At 44.2% G+C, this 17,332-nt stretch overlaps 1 protein-coding gene across 1 annotated transcript in view; it reads right to left on the reverse strand.

The window, feature by feature from the left end:
* Positions 1-6,241: 6,241 nt before the first annotated feature.
* Positions 6,242-17,332, reverse strand: part of CHP1 (calcineurin like EF-hand protein 1) — a 56,776-nt gene continuing 45,685 nt past the window's right edge. The window contains 5 exon segments of the mRNA XM_040333362.1: positions 6,242-6,475; positions 9,082-9,168; positions 9,171-9,183; positions 9,186-9,206; positions 10,976-11,037. Coding sequence (XP_040189296.1) covers positions 6,444-6,475; positions 9,082-9,168; positions 9,171-9,183; positions 9,186-9,206; positions 10,976-11,037 — 215 coding nt within the window. The 3' untranslated portion in view covers positions 6,242-6,443.

Genomic DNA, 17,332 nt, shown 5'->3' on the forward strand with positions numbered 1-17,332 from the left:
GCGCGGATTTCCATGCGATGGAGTGTACTCACCATCGAATCGAAATCCGCGCCGAAATCCTCTGGCGATGACGTGTCGCGCCGTCGCCGCGATTATGACACGGCGACGTGCGCGACACTGTCATATAAGGAATTCCATGCATGCGTCGAATCATTACGACGCATGCGGGGGGATCCCTTCGGACGGATGGATTCCGGTGAGTCTGTACAGACCAGCGGATCCATCCGTTGGGATGGATTCCAGCGGATAGATTTGATAGCATGTCATCAAATATTTATCCGCTGGAAATCCATCCCAGGGGATAAATATCCGCGGAAATAGATCCGCTGGAGTGTACACACCATAGGATCTATCCGCTGAAACCCATTCAGGGGATGGATTCCATCGTGTATGGGGCCTAAGCATTTGGGATATACAGTAAAACACAGTATTGCTTCTATGGGTTCAAACAAGACAGGGGGGGGAATGCTCTTTGCCAAGACTGCTTTTTGGTATACATCTCGCATTTAAAGTCCCTAACAAACTCCCCCCTTTCTTGTTGGAACCTATATAAGCAATACTGGGTTTTATATCCCACATGCTTACTCTACATAGTGATTGGCCTCATTTAAAGTCCCCCTGACCAAACTCTCCTTTTTCTGACAAATGTTATGAGTACTAATGACACTGGCTGGAAAAGGGGTTAATATTAGGGGCAATCAAAGGGTTAATGATGTATCTAACATCACTAAACATATTTCCTCACTGTGGGGAGGTGCTTTTACTATGGGAAGTCATTGATCCATGTTCTTGCTTTGCAGGAACACAGGATTAATGCCTTACTTACTGACAGAATGGCAATCTGCCTAAAGATCAGTGGATACCGACACACAGAGTCCGTGGTACCCACAGATCAGCTCCCATTGTCTAAATTGCAGCAGAAGTGGGTCGCCGGTGGTGAGCATGCACACCCTAAACCCGGAGTTGCAGGATCCCGTACTAGGTACATGAACCTGCGCAGGAGAGCCGCCTTGCCGGCGTATATGTACAGTATATGGTCGGCAAGCAGTTAACAAACAGTAAGTGCTTAAAGCAGTGGTAGGCAACCTCAGCCCTCCAGCTTTGGAGCAACTACAAATCTCATCATGGCTGCAATTGTCAGGCTCTTGCAATGTCTCATGGGCCGAGGTTGCCTACCCCTGCCTTAAAAGATTGAGTGTTTTTTTTTTTTTTTATAAACATACTTACCTGCTCTTTGCACAGAGCAGCCCCAATACTCTTCTTCCCCTTAACCAGTTTCCCAATAGCAAGCCACTTGCTATGGCAGCACTGATGCGTGCTCGCTCGAGTCCTCCTTTATGTGTCCATAAGACAGAGCCGTGGCTCTGTCCCGCCCCCTGCTTTCTCCTCATTGGCTGTGATTGACAACAGTGGGAAACAATGTTGAGAGAGCCGGGACAACCAAGGCTCCTGTACACATAGCTAGATCTAGAGGGAGCTCAGGTGAGATGGGGGGGGGGGGGCTGTGGAGGCAGTAGCACACAGGTGGTTTGTTTACCTTCCTAAATAGAAAGCATGAAGGTGTGTAGTTAAAAAAAAAAAACACCTTCTGCCTTTACAATTAAATTAAGGCCTCATTTACACTTACTGTGTTTTTAGGCACTCCTTAAGCTGCAAAAAGGTAGCACCAGGGGTGTACTTTGCTTTGTGGTAGGAATTATGCCCCCGTCTTATTCAGCGGCACTACAACCTGCCAAATGTGACCCATTGGCCAGAGAGGTGCATTTGATTGCGGCATGGTCCGCATATAGGGGGTTTAAAACAGGTGGTGAGGACGACACACATTGCTTTCTCACCACCTGAGACATTCCTCTGAAAAGTGATCCACGTACAGAACACTTTTCAGAGAAGGGACAGTACTCGACAGCCCTTCAATCAAGCCATCCCTGACCACTTTAGTTGCATACACTATAAAGTATTCATCCCCAAAGATTACAACAGAATAACTCTAAACTTAAGTCTGTTGTCAGTTTTCTAGCAGCTTACAAGCATGTGTCTTTACATTAGGACGCATTTACAGCCCCACAGATTTCCATTGAACCATCTCTCTTTCCCAACCCGAGGACCCAGCCCCATAGAAATTGACAGGACTATAATGCACAGGCACAGTCAGGATGTAAACAATCACTGGAGGCTGCAGTCGTCCAATCAAGGAGAGTATGCATCTGTAGAAAGGAAGGCGAAATCAGGGCAACACATTTTTATATATATATATATATATATATATATATATCTATATCATTTTATATAAAATTTCAGTGCCTTGGTTGTGAACTATGAAGTTTTCTTCATCTTGGGGTCCTTTCACATGGGCTTTCCGATCAGGGCGGACTGATCAGGACCCTCCATTCACTCCTATGGGGCAGCGGATGTCAGCAGTGACATGTCCGTTGACACCCGCTGCTATCAGATTCTGTCCATGAAATCCAGACGGATAGAGACCCTATTTTACCATAGCCCAGGTTCAGTGATGCGATTTCCAACCAGCATTGCAGTTCAACTTTGGGGGCAATTTGACAGACATCCGTGTGGGTTCATGCACAGATGTCTACGCAAATCGCTCCTGAAGTCACCAAAAGTAGTACAGGAACTACTTTTGGGAATCGTTGCAGCACTGCATCGTTTCGGTCGGTCCTATTGCTGGCATGTCAAATTGTATGCCAACTCAGCCCAATGTGAACGTGGGCTTAATTGAATAAGCTGAAGTTAAAGCCAATTGGTTACTAACGCACAGCTGCACCAGATTCTGTGTTCTCCAGCTTTAGTAAATCTTGCTCCAGGGCTTGCAGCAGCGATAACAATGTTCTACCCCACTGCCTTCAAGTCTCAACCTCAGACTTGAAGACACTTTATTTCATGTCTTTTAATCCATCTTGAACGCAACTTTAGGTGCACTGTACAAGCCAATCCTGCAAATCAGAAGTATGGGTAGCCTCAGATAATCCTAACCAAATTGTGGATTGAAGAGCAATATATTCAATGGGGGGGGGGAAGCTATGTATTGCCAGCTAAGATTTACTAATCGACAATCTTCATCAAAGTAGACTAATGTACCGTATTTTCCGGTGTATAAGATGACTTTCTGGATGCAAAAAAATGCATCCAAAGTCGGGGGTCGTCTTATACGCCGGTGACAGTCTCCGTGCTGTGAGTGTCAATGATTTAAAAACCGCTCCTTCTCCTCAGAGTGTCCTGTGATAGGCGGAACACAAATCTTCCCAGCAGCGACTCTGTTCTGTGTTCCTCCTATCACAGATGCCTTCTCATCCTCGGACGAGATGAGAAGACGTCCATGATAGGCGGAACACAGAATAGAGGCGCTGCTGGGAAAATTTGTATTCCGCCTATCACAGAACACACTGAGGAGAAGGAGCGGCTTTTAAATCATTGACGCTCACAGCACGGAGACTGTCACCGCCTGGTAGTCGATTCAGAAAAACGTGAGTGATTGCACTGTTCGCACAGTGGGGGGGGGCAAGTGATGGCACAGTGGGGGGCAAGTGATGGCACAGTGGGGGGGGGCAAGTGATGGCACAGTGGGGGGGGCAAGTGATGGCACAGTGGGGGGGGCAAGTGATGGCACAGTGGGGGGGCAAGTGATGGCACAGGTGGGGGGGGCAAGTGATGGCACAGTGGGGGGGGGGGGCGAGTGATGTAATTGGCACAGTGGGGGAGGGGGCGGGGGCATGTAAGTAATGGCACAGTGAGGCATGTAATGTAATGGCACAGTGGGATTTGAAAAAGCCTGTTCTGTCAGCGGTTCTGGCTACCCCTCAGCTTCCAGAAAGACTAGTAGGAAGGAGGTAGTCTTATATGGCGAGTATATCCCAAAACCAACATTTTTCCTGGAAAATTAGGGGGTCGTCTTATATGCCGGAAAATACGGTATACCAAGAGCGCTACCAATCACAGGGCACCTCGAGATCCATTTTACTTGTCGGCTAAGAGTAAAGTAAGATAATATCACATCTGTTAACAGTTCTTTATTTAAATCACTGAATACATTCCAGCAAAATAAATTTCCTTTAGGCTGGGTTCACACCAACACTCAGCGGCTCACAGCAAGAGTCCGGTGCGTCGCCATTCACTGTTTTAGGTCCGATTTCAGATCGCGTTTTGGGCCGATTTCGGACCTGAAACAGACAATTCGCACTGGAGCCGCTTCTATAGGGCGGCCGGTCACAATCTCCCGCTATACGAATTGGATGCAGGGAAATACCCTACTAAGCTACTTTGAATACGTGTAAAAGGACATAAATAGGATTTTAAACACAACTAGAGTATCTCTTTAAATGTGGGAGGCTTCATTCACAGACAATATGTACCTAGCAGTATAATGCAATAAGCTATGCCAAGGAAACCAGTCAACCTTGGACTGATTAAACAGTCCTGTGCATCTTTGGCTCAGTTTCAGGCAAAACATTTGGGCCACATTTGTCCCCTGAGAACAGGGATGCACGGGACGCACCGGACCCAAACCCTGCTGTGAGCCGCGTCCGAACCAAGTGTAAACCCAGCCTAAAAGTTTGCAGCAGCTAGACCAGGGGTGCCCAACCGGGGGCCACATGTGGCCCGCGGAGCCCTCTGATGTGGCCCACGATCTCCTGCCCTGGGATGACTGGTTTGCAAGCCCAGATTGCCTACCTGCCATTTACTCATTGAGGGTTGTTAGCCCAAGACGCATCAGTGTTTGTAAATGTGAGCGCAGAAGAAGAAGCAAGCAGGCTTTTCAGAAAGTGCACCACGGCCTGCAGAATATAATAGACGTCTATGGGCAACGTGCAGTTAACCGGTCGCGGGAAAAACCACACACTTACTGCGCCACAATAGACCACAGACCATCAGTGGGTAAAAGCAGCCTTAGGGCCCCTTTCACATGATCGGTCCGACCCAATCGGACGACCTCCATTCACCTCTATGAAGCTGCAGATCTAAATAGACTTTTGTCCGTTACAACTCACTCGCCTACCTCGAATCCGATCTGCTAAAAAAGTGGATCTGGCCCCCTTCTATCCGATTGGATCGGAGGGCACAGGTAGATTGGGCTGTGTCTGCTTTTGCATATGCAGACTGGACACAGACCTGTCATCTGCCCACTCTTCCGCACATTGTGGCCCAGACTGGTTACCAAGTCTCTTAAGTGGCCCCTCGCCTCCAAAATGTTGGGCACCCCTGAGCTAGACTGACTTCATGTTGCAATATAAACAAAAAAAAAAAGGGAAGAATTCACTCATTTGTTTGTTAGATGGTACCAAAAAAAAATTAAAATGACACTTTTATTGAACTTAAATCTATACTAACATTTTCCTGTTGAGAAATCAGACATACAATCTAAAGGACTTCAGTTGCTTTAACCAAATGTAAAGTAAAACGACTCCTACAGATCTCTAGGCTGTGGTGAGGCAAGTGTAATAATGTGAATTACACTTCTTTGTATATCTGATACAGATATCCACAGGCATAGAAATTATGACGGCGTAGAAGCATGGTAGTTCACCATTTCTACGGCCCTGAAGCTCCCTTCATCATGTTCTGATTACCAGCTAAATATTTGCACGCCCTAGAAGCACAGTTGCATAGTTACACCGAAATTAATCATCATGTGAACTAAATAAATACAACAGATTTTCTGGTATTCAATCCATTTTTCTTTAGACAGTTTAGTCCAAGCTTATTATACATTTATACAAATTTGAAAGCAAGATTTAAAAAAATAAAAATAAAACACACAAATAGAAATGTATTGCAGCTTACCAATCGTTAGATTTAGTGGCTGCATTTACTTTATTTTAAGCTTTTCCTCCCTCCGTTTCAAAGCCCCGATGATCTGGCCCAGTAAAACACACTCCTGCATGGTCAGTTTGTCTCATACCTGTAACTGAAAACATTTGCAAGAAAGCTTGTTCTTTTGCAAAACAGACCTTGCTAACAGATCACCACAATGAAAATAAAAAGGAAGAAAGGAAGCCTAAAAAAGGGAAACCAATTGCAGCCATCACATGTAAAAATTGTCAAGCTGCAATATATAAAGGTTTGCTTTTGGGTTAAATACCGCTTTACTACTACTGCAAACATTTTCCAGGCTCCTGGTAAAATAGCATGACCCAAATCTCTGCAGCAATTTAATTGGTTAATAATATGCAATGTTTGTGCTATATAGATCGGTCAGTTGTGGAACGGAATCAAAAGTGAGATTCTTGTAGTATCCAACAGGAACAAGCGATCAGGCTGGAAACATAAAATATAAAGTATCTACAAGTGTCGGCAGTAGTGTGATACATATATTCTTTGTTGGGTCAGTGTCTTCTGAAGGGCACTTTGAGATGTAAAGCACACACTTTTCTATGGTTCATGATGAATTTTCTAGAGTTGCAATTCAAGTTGTCAGTGAAGGAACCTGATGCTCATTTTCTGCTCTCATCTACTTCTCTAGAACCCTGGGGGAAAAAATAAAAAAAACATTATGTACATTTTTTTTTTTATGAAGCATTGAAATAACATGTTAAAATGTGACTTTGGGCCAACAACTGTATTGTATAAGGTGAACCAGACTAGAGAAAAAGTTGGGACTATGTAGGCAACACTAGGAGTCTCAATCTTTTTTTTTTTAGAAAAATTATAGTCTTTAAAAACCTGAAAATTTCAAAAAAGCAAATATGTGGCTTAACCACTTAAGTAACCCCCTTTCACCATCAATTTACGTCGGCAGAATGGTACGGCTGAGCACAGGCAAGTACCTGTACGTTTGCCTTAAGAGCCCAGCCGCGGGGTCGCGGAGCATGCCGTCCACGCTCCGACTCTGCGGTCCGAAGGCTCCGTGACCACGCCAGCGGGACCTGATCGCTGCCGGGTCCCGCGAATCTGTCACATGAGCTGTAAGAACGGGAGTGGTGTGTGTAAACACACATTCCTCGTTCTTCTGGTGTGGCAGTGACACTGGTATCGAACTGTTCCCTCCGATATATGGAACAACGATCAGTGGATGTCACGCCTACAGCCAGGGGCCCCCCCCTACAGTAAGAATCACTCTCCTTAGGGCACACTTAACCCTTTAGTGCCACCTAGTGGTTAACCCCTTCACTGCCATTTTCACAGTTAAGCCGTTGAATTTTTATAGCACTTTGCGCTGTGAAAATGACAATGGTCCCATAAATGTGTCAAAAGTGTCAGATGTGCCCACCATAATGTCGCAGTCACGAAAAAATAAATAAAAATAAAAAAGCTGATAGCCGCCATTACTAGTAATTTCAAATTCATAAAAATGCCATAAAACTATCCCCTATTTTGTAAACACTAATAAAATTTGCGCAAACCAATCTATAAAATCGCAATAAGCATTTTTTACCAAAATAGGTAGAATACGTATCGGCCTAAACTGAGGACATTTTTTTAATATATTTTTGGGGGATATTTATTATAGCAAAAAGTAAAAAATATTGCATTTTTTAAAAATTGTCACTCTATTTTCGTTTATAGCGCAAAAAAATAAAACCGCAGAGGTGATCAAATACCACCAAAAGAAAGCTCCATTTGTGGGGGGGGGAAAAGAAAAACGCCAATTTTGTTTGGGAGCCACGTCGCACGACCACGCAATTATCAGTTAAAGCGATGCAGTGCCGAATCGCAAAAAGGGGCAAGGTCCTTAACCTGCATAATGGTCCGGGTCTTAAGTGGTTAATGGATCAACTGTACATAAACCAATTACAGTATTCTTGCTTGGTAATTCTAATGACAGATCCTCGCGTGTCAATGCATTTCACCAAAATTAAGCTTTAACTGATGATAAATGACCATGGAATTTTGTGCCACATGATCTTTTTGATGTAGATCTTGCTCTTAGATCAAGGAGGAAAGAGGCCAGAGGCCACTTGACGGGCCAGAAACTAACTGAAATAAGGTACCGCAAGGCATAAATTTTATACTAAACAAGTACACAGTGTAGTTTGGCTTTATAGAACAGAGGGGCTGACAGTAATCTCTCCAACTTTACTGCCAGCTACTAATAGTGGCAGGAGAGGGGGAGATGTGGGGGAAGAGATCAGCACACACACACGCACTCTGACAGGCGGAGGGGTGAGAGGAGAGCAGCGGGATGACAGAGGCATGATTACTGTGTTCATCAGGTTTTTTCACAGCATAGGGACAGATTAGACAGCACAAGCACTGAGCCATTTAACCTGCTATAAGCGAACAGGATCTCTTCCCTTTCTTTGGTCCTTGAGGTTACCATTTAAAAAAAACTTTGGGCCAGATCCACAGCCAGCCGCAACTTAAATATTCCCATTTAAGTTACACTGCCGGAAAATTTCTACCCAAGTGCCCGATCCACAAAGCACTTACCTAGAAATTTTCGGCTGCGTAACTTAAATCCGGCCGGCGCAAGGCGTTCCTATTCAAATGGGGCGAGTCCCATTTAATTAGGCACGCTCCCGCGCATGCTCACGACGTCCATTTTCCTACGTGCTTAGCGCGGTTTACGTTGCGCCGGGATTTGAGAATCGCGGCGGGCGTAAAAAAAAAAAATATGAGTTGCGGCGGGAAAAAAAAAAAACAAGGCGACGCGGATAGAAGGGTCTACTTTTACAAGGTGTAAACAGTTTAGGCCTTGTAAAAGCAGCCCTAATTTTACGATTGCAAACTAATACTTACGGAGAAAAAACGAAGCTGAAAAGCTTCGTGGATCTCCGTAAGTGCTAATTTGCATACCCGACGCGGCATTTCGACTCGAAATGCCCCCAGCGGCGGATGCGGTACTGCATCCTAAGATCCGCAGTGTAAGTCCCTTACACATGTCGGATCTTCTGCCTATCTATTGGAAACTGATTCTGTGGATCAGTTCCAAAGATAGAAACAGGGATACGACGGCGTATCCCTTTGGTGGATCTGGCCCTTTATGACCAACTCTTATTTGACCTGGTAAGGTCATGACAAATTCGATATATAACTAGCCTTCCGGTCTTCGCATAGATTTTTATTCACATATAGATGCATATAGTTCTGAATTTATACTCTTTACAACTTTTAAATTTAACAGATCCTTACCTTTACAAACTCTGAAAAAGAAATGGCACAGTCTCTCATCTTGATCTGCCTCTTGAATTGTACGATCAGCAATACTTCCCAGCTGTCATCAGAAATGTTCACACACCAACCATCATTCGCATGACCTGCCAAAAAACAAAACAGTTAATGCAAGCAGGAGAAAAAACAGGGAAGTTGTGCCATCTGACCTGAGAGAACCCCTATAGACCAGCAAAGGTGTGCGGTGGCACTACCAGAACAGTTATTAATTAGAACCAAGGACTGAAGCAATACTAGCATACTGTATTTGGCCTGAAATTTTAAGGTCAAGTCATGAAGTCCAAGGAATTGGCTGTTGACCTCCGAGACAGAATTGTATAGAGGCACAGATCTGGGGAAGGGTACAGAAAATTTTCTGCACCATTGAAGGTCCCAATGAGCACAGTGGACTTCATCATCCGTAAATGGAAGTCCGGAACCATCAGAACTCCTTCTAGAGCAGTCTGCCTGGCCAAACTGAGCAATCGAGGGAGAAGGGCCTTAGTTAGGGTGGGTGACGAAGAATCCGATGGTCACATCCAGCGTTTCTCTGTGGAGAGGTGAACCTTCTAGAAGAACCACTATCTCTACCACACAGGCCTGATTGGTGGAGTGCTGCAGATTGGCCAGACTGAAGCCACTCAGTAAATGCACATGACAGTCCACCTGGAGTTTGCCAAAGGACTCTCAGACCATGAGAAACAATTCTCTGGTATGATTAAAAAACAAACATTAAACTCTTAGCCTGAATGGCAAGCAGTCATGGCCAGAGGAAACCAGGCATCGCTCTTCACCTGGCCAAATACCATATTTCAGCAGCAGAAACTTGGGAGGACTAGTCAGGATTGAGGGAAAGAACATCCTCGATGAAAAACCTGATCTAGAGCGTTATGGAACTCAGACTGTGGGCGAAGGTTCATCTTCCAACAGGAAGACGACCCCAAAGTACACAGCCAAGATAACAAAAAAAGAGTGGCTACGGGACAACTCTGAATGTCCTTGAGTGGCCCAGCCAGAGCCCAGACTTGAACTTGAACATCTCTGGAAAGATCTGAAAAGGGCTGTGTATCTACGCACCCCATCCAACCAACCTGATGAAGTTTGAGATGTCCTGCAAAGAATGGGAGAAACTTCCCAAAAATAGGGGTGCCAAGCATGTAGCATACTCAAAAAGACTTGAAGCTGTAATTGGCGCTTCAACAAAAGTATTGCGTAAAGGCTGAATACTTCTGTACATGTGATTGAAATCTTTTCAAATTTATAAAAAAAAAATGAAGACAAACAAACAAACTTCATGTTGTCATTATGGGGTCTGGTTTGTAGAATTTAAGGAAATTAAATTCATTCATTTTGAGATTAGGCTGCAACATAACAAAATGTGGCAAAGGTGAAGCGCTGTGAATACTTTGAAGGTGGAATGTAAATGACATCCCAGTCTTAGTCCGTAGGGTTCAATATTGAGTTAACCCACCCTTTATATAATAGCTTTAACTCTTCTGGAAAGGCTGTCCGCAAGGTTTAGGAGTTTTGAAAGGATGGGAGCGCAGAGGGGTTCGTTTGAAATTTGAAAAGCATGGAAGCTTTTTACCATTGTCTGTGTATACCCCATCCTTGTGTACTGGTGACCATCATTAGGACTGGAAAATTAGGGCAAAACTGCTGAACATCCTGAGCCATCACTAGAACAGGGAACACTTATTTCAGTGGCAACTTTCAAAAGTAGCAATTTACCCTACCAAGATCCATCCCTGCCATGTTAACTAAAAGGAAATGTAAAGTAGACTATTTGTTTATTGCACATTCCCAAGTATCCGATTTTTCGAAGAAAATTAAACACTTGCTTTAATATTTCTAGAGTCTGGAGAAGCAGCCTTACCTGTAAAAGCTCATCCCGTGAGATTTTGTCATCTTTGTCAAGGTCATATAATCTGAAAGCAACCTGAAACATGCAAAACATGACATTAATATTTTATTCAACTGAAGGAAGGCATCTAGTTTCAACATTTTCTTTAGGATTAAAGTGGATCTAAACCCACACATATACCCAGTCAAGTTAACAGCCTCAGATGATGCAGAGACAAAACAAATCATCCTACATAAGAGTTTTACATGTATAACTGTTGTCTTCAGCTTTATATATTCTTTAGACAGTGCAGATCCTGTTAGATTCTCTTCCTATTCAGCACAGACTGTGAAGTCTGGGCATACAGCCCATTGGAGGAAAGGCAGAGACTTGCAGAGCGTTTCAGTTCTCTGCTAATCTATAGCAACCTCCCACACAAATTTTTAGGCTAGTTTTAGCTCATGTTTGAGAACTTGTCAAAAGTTATCATCATGCAGACAACAGAAGAACGGAGCAGGAGAAAGCTACAGGACTTGGTGCTTTGAAGCGAGATAAGAAAACACTGTAGATATATGTGCCCAATTCAAATTTCATGAATTGGGTTACATCCACTTTAAAGCATTTTGTTTTAAAACGTGTTTCTGGATCCTGGGTGGCCTCTGCAACAAAAAGCAACACTTCTGTATTCAAGTAAAATTCATTACCACAGTCCAGCTTTTATCGGAATGGCAAAGTCGTTTCTGACGCCAACATTACAAACTGCTCAAAATCTTCTCCAAGATGTAGACAGAGGAGGCAGTGTATGGCAAACTACCCTGGATCTTCCATGAACGTCAGTTTGCCACAAACCCTTCCTCCCGGTCTTCAGCTTGGTGCGGGTGCACAGGTGCAGTAACATTTCAAGAGCAAATGATAGCGGTTAAGTTTTTATATTTAGGAGGATAGAAGGGTTCACTGCTTGTTTTTAAAAGGCACTTGTCCTTTAAAAACACAACACATTTAAACCTAATGCCCCATTACTACAAAAATATTAAATAGATTCCAGCCAGGTTTTAGGCTGCATTCACACAGTGTTTTGAATCAGGGGCAGATTTACTGCAATTCTGCCCTCAATTTCAAAGCACTGATGTGCGAGTGACAAATTGCAGGACTTACATTTGAGGTGTCATTCATTTGAATGGCACCTAAAATCGCAGTACTTTTGCAGCAACCTGCGTTGCGTAAAGCACGTCGCCTAAAAGTAGCTTCTGAACTTTTGGGCGACAAGCTTCACATGACTGCAGCACTATTTATCACGGCAGACTGCGATTTTAGGGGTCATTCAGATGAATGGCATCTCAAATGCGAGTCCTCCAATTTGTCATTCACACATCGGCACTTTGAAAAACGCTGAAGTGTGAATGCAGTCTTAACGTTGCCATTATTAGCAACCGACAGGTATTTAGCAACATAAACCCCCTCAGGAATTCTGGCCAGCTCAGTAGATTACATTTTTTTAAAATAAAGAGCTGGATGCATACCTACAAATGAACAAAATATAACTGGATATTAACATGGAAAACTGAATATCAAATTGCCTCCTTGGGAGGGGGTGGGATCAGGAATGATTGATTCTTTCCCCCCCCCACTGGAGCAAATCATACCATGCTTGGCTGTTTCTTTTCCTATTAGTTGAACTAGATGGCCTTGTGTCTCAACCTCACCAACTATGCAACTATGGCACCTCTGGTGTCATTTCATATCAGGCGTGTGGACAGTCTTAAAAAAACTACTTGTCCAAGGGACTAAATTGGGGCCCCAAACTACTTTTCCCCGATTAAAAATTTCACCCAATTACCCACTTAACGACCAGCCGTCGTCAGTACTTTGACATGGAATACCGTTGTTATGGCTGCAGTTCGTTTCTTATAAAATTTTCGAAAAAAGTAATTTTTCGCCTTCAAGTATATGTGTGCTGATGAGGCTGCATTAATGAGCACCGATATGTGGCACTGACAAGCAGAACTGATGGGCAGCACTTATCAGGACAGATAATCAATGCCCCGATTATCAGTGTAGAGGTCTCCTGTGTGAGGAGAGGGGTGCCAGTAATCGTCAAATACTGTTTACACTATGATCATCTGATTGGACACATGGTAAAGAGCCGCTGTGATTGGCCCTTTACCCCAAATCACAGATCTCTGCCAATGCATGTCACAGGGGGCACACGGGAAGCGCATTCACTGGAGGACCTCCATTGGTTCCCCTTCCGGCAATGTGAGCATGCACTGTAGCCGTCTTTTGGCTATAGCACAGGCGGGAGGTGGATAAATTAAGGTTTTAATATTGTACCATTCATCTCCTACTTACCTCCCTGCCTGTCTCCAGCACTGAACATGGGGACACAGAGGGGTAACCCCTTGGCAGTGTGATGAGCACAGATTGGGGCTTCATCACAAAAAACGGGTGTGTTGGGCTCTCAACGCTCAGCAGAAGTGCATCTGCCAAGAGACTAAAGGCGCAGGCCCGAATGAGAATTTTTTCTATATATATTTTCCCTTCAAGTTACCCTTGCACACTGAAGATCTTGGGTGCTTAGTAAAAGTGAATACTGAGCAGCCAAATCAAGCTCTTGAGCAGGGGTGGCGAACACGCGGCTCTCGAGCCGCATGCGGCTCCCGGCCAAAATGAATGCGGCTCTTTGCCTCTTCTCATTATTTTGGATACTGTGGCTCTTTGCCAAGTTTCGTTTGTTATGCTGCGGGACCTCTGAGGAGAGATCTCCAAGCGCGTAGTCCCGCCCCCAGGCTGCGTCATCACATCTCCCCTCGGAAACAACTGCACGGGCCAGAGAGCGTGGGGACCCGTGTGTCTCCCTCCCGCCTCAGCCGCCTGTCACGTGACATGACCGAGACAGCCGCCCGCTGACATCTTCCCCGCCGAGGCTCCGCAAAACCCTATCTAACCTTATCTAACCAGGTACCCAAGTCACCCTGAGGCGGCCTCAGCAGGCACTGGAGTGCACTGGCAGCAGCACCGACCATCCGACGACCATCCGTGACCCTGCGCATATCAACAGCAGCAGGTGAGGAGGGGAGGGGGCTCTCTGATAGGACCTAAATGCGGAGAGGTGGCTCTGATGAAGGATGCAAATGTGGAAGGGGTGCACTAAGGGGGTCTCTGATGGGGACATTAATGTGTGTGGGGGTCTCTGATGGGGACATTAATGTGTGTGGGGGTCTCTGATGGGTCACTGCGTGGTGTGGCTCTCTGACTCTCACAGTTTAAAATTTTGGCTCTTTGTCGAACTTGTTCGCCACCCCTGCTCTTGAGTCTGCTTAGTTAACCACTTGAGCTCTGGAAGGATTTAACCCTGTCATGACCAGGACATTTTTTGCTATTCAGCACTGCTTCTTTAACTGGCTATTGCATGGTCATGCAACTTTGTATGCTAATACACTTTTTATATTTTTTGCTTTGGTGGTATTTGACCACCACATTTATTTTTTCCAATATAAAACAAGTTATACAACCCCTTCCTGCCCGGACCAATTTTCAGCACTGTCACACTTTGAATGACAATTGCGCGGTAATGCAACACTGTACCCATATGACACTTAAATTTTTTTCACACAAAGTTTTGGTGGCATTTAAGCAACACAGGTACATTTTTCCTCCTTCACTAGTGTGCGCCAAAAGGCACCGATAGGCGACACTGAGGAGGCAATGATAATCAGCGCCCCATTTATCAGTGCAGATGTCCCTTTAACACAAGTCATTTATTGTCTCTCTTCTCCTCACGCTGAAAGAAAAGCCGATAACCAGCTTCTGTTTACATTGTGATCAGCTGTCGCTGTACACAGTTGATCATGTGGAAAAGGGCTGTGTGACTGGCACTTTACCCAGCACTGCGATCACAGAGCGTGCCACCCAGGGCAAGCGGGCAGCACGATCACAGGAGGATGTTCATGTATGCCCTCCCGGAAAAGTAAACCCACGCTGTAGCTGTTTTTTTCCCCCATTCTGATGTACTGACGACTGATCCAATTTTTTTGAGGCCCTAAAAGACTAGGACAGTATAGCAAGTTAGCCCCAAATTACTTTTCCGTCATGAATGGGTGCATAGAACTGCATGTTCCAGGTGTTGGGCAATACGATTTATGCATCCCTACATATACATGTTCCAGGTATATTTTTTACATTTAGGAATAGAATACACCCTTTAATCTATTAGACTCCTGACTTGACCATAAAAACATGTCAAGCGGAATGTAGTTTCGCACAATGGCTTCTAGAAAAAACATATTTTAAAGCAAAGCCATTGAAAAGAAAAAAAAAAAAAGTGATCATGTAACATAATAGGTAGTGGCTGCGCACATTGACCATAATTTGCAGTAACTAAATTGGTGAACTGTAAAATGTTACATAGTTAGTCTGGTAGAAGACAAAGTCCATCCAGTTTTACCAATAGAATGGGGAATTTTTTTTTTTTATAATATATATATATATATATATATACACACATACATACATACACACACACACACACACACACACACACACACACACACACACACACATATATATATATATATATATATATATATATATATATATATACATACATACACATACATACATATATATATACAATCCTAGAACCACAGTCGATCCAGAGAAAAGGCAAAAAGCCCTAATCAAAAGCATGATCCGATTTGCTCCAGCAGGGAAAACATTCCTTCCTGATCCCAACCCGGCGGCTTTACTTCCTGGTTCCCTACTGCACATGCGCGAGTCGCGCTGCGCAATCCCACTGGTCCCTGCGCATCTCCCAGAAGACAGGGGGGAGAGAGTAGGTTCTGGACGTGGCGTGGGTCACTGCGGTGATCTATGCCCGGAAGTGGGATCAGATACCTGGATTACACAGGTATCTGCTTCTTCCTCCCCCAAGAAAGGTGCCAAATGTGACAATGGAGGGGGGGGGGGGGGTGTAGTCCAAAAAGCGGACGTTCCATTTTTGGGTGGAACTCCGCTTTAACCACTACTTTCCGAATTCTGTCTTTAAGACAATTTTCTATCCATTTACAAATGGATTTTTCCCCAAGCCTGTAGACACTACCTTACACATGACCCGTGTGTAGGGAACTGTCAAAGCGCTTTTTCAAAATCCAAGTAAACCAAGTCCACAGCCATTCCCGATTTTTTTATTTTTTAGGGAGGAGGAAACCTTAGACAAAGATTTGTTTGATAACTTAGGTCTTTAAGTAAGCCATGCTTCCTACTGCTTAAAGTGGATGTAAACCGGATTCATGAAATTTGAGCTGGGCACACACAGTTGTGCTCATAAGTTTACATACCCTGATTTCTTGGCCAGTTCTTAATACCGTGTATTGTCCCCTTGAACATCAATGACAGCTTGAAGTGTTTTGTGGCATTTGTGGATGAGGCTCTTTATATTCTCAGGTGGTAAAGCTGCCCATTCCTCTTGGCAAATATCCTCCAGTTCCTGTAAATTCTTGAGCCATCTTGCATGAACTGCACGTTTGAGATCTACAGAGTGGCTCAATGATATTGAGGTCAGGAGACTGAGATGGTCACTCCAGAACCTTCACTTTATTCTGCTGTAGCAAATGACAAGTAGACTTGGCCTTGTGTTTTGGATCATTGTCATGTTGTAATGTCCAAGTACGTCCCACGCGCAGCTTCTTGGCTGATGAATGCAAATGTTCCTTCAGTATTTTTTGATAACAAACTGCATTCATCTTGCCATCAATTTTGATCAAATTTTCGGTGCCTTTGCAGCTCACACATTCTCAAAACATCAGCGATCCACCTCTGTTTCACAATAGGAATGTCATCATAGGCCTTGTTGACTCCTCTCCAAATGTAGAGTTTATGGTTGTGGCCAAAAAGCTAAAAATGTTGGTCTCATCACTCCTAATGACTTTGTGACAGAAGGTTTGAGGCTCGTCTCTGGCATTTGCATAGTCTGACACCTCAACTATACAGCCATTCTTTCTTCAAGTGCCTCCTTATTGTGCATCTTGAAACGGCCACACCACATGTTTTCAGAGAGTCCTGTATTTCACCTGAAGTTATTTGTGAGGTTTTTCTTTGCAACCTGAACAATTTTCCTGGCGATTGTGGCTGAAATTTTAGTTGGCCTACCCGACTGTGGTTTGGTTTTAACAGAACCCCTCATTTTCCACTTCTTGATTAGAGTTTGAACACTGATGCCGTTTGGCATTCTTAATTCCTTGGATATCTTTATATCCTTTTCCTGTTTTTATAGTTCAACTACCTTTTCCCGCAGATCCTTTGACAATTCTTTTGGTTTCCCTATAATTCAGAAACGTCAGTGCAGCACTGGATGAATGTCTCCCTCTTTCTGAGGATGACGCAGTGCCTGGA

Source organism: Rana temporaria, chromosome 13, assembly GCF_905171775.1.
Source record: "Rana temporaria chromosome 13, aRanTem1.1, whole genome shotgun sequence".
In the NCBI taxonomy this organism is placed as follows: Eukaryota; Metazoa; Chordata; class Amphibia; order Anura; family Ranidae; genus Rana; species Rana temporaria.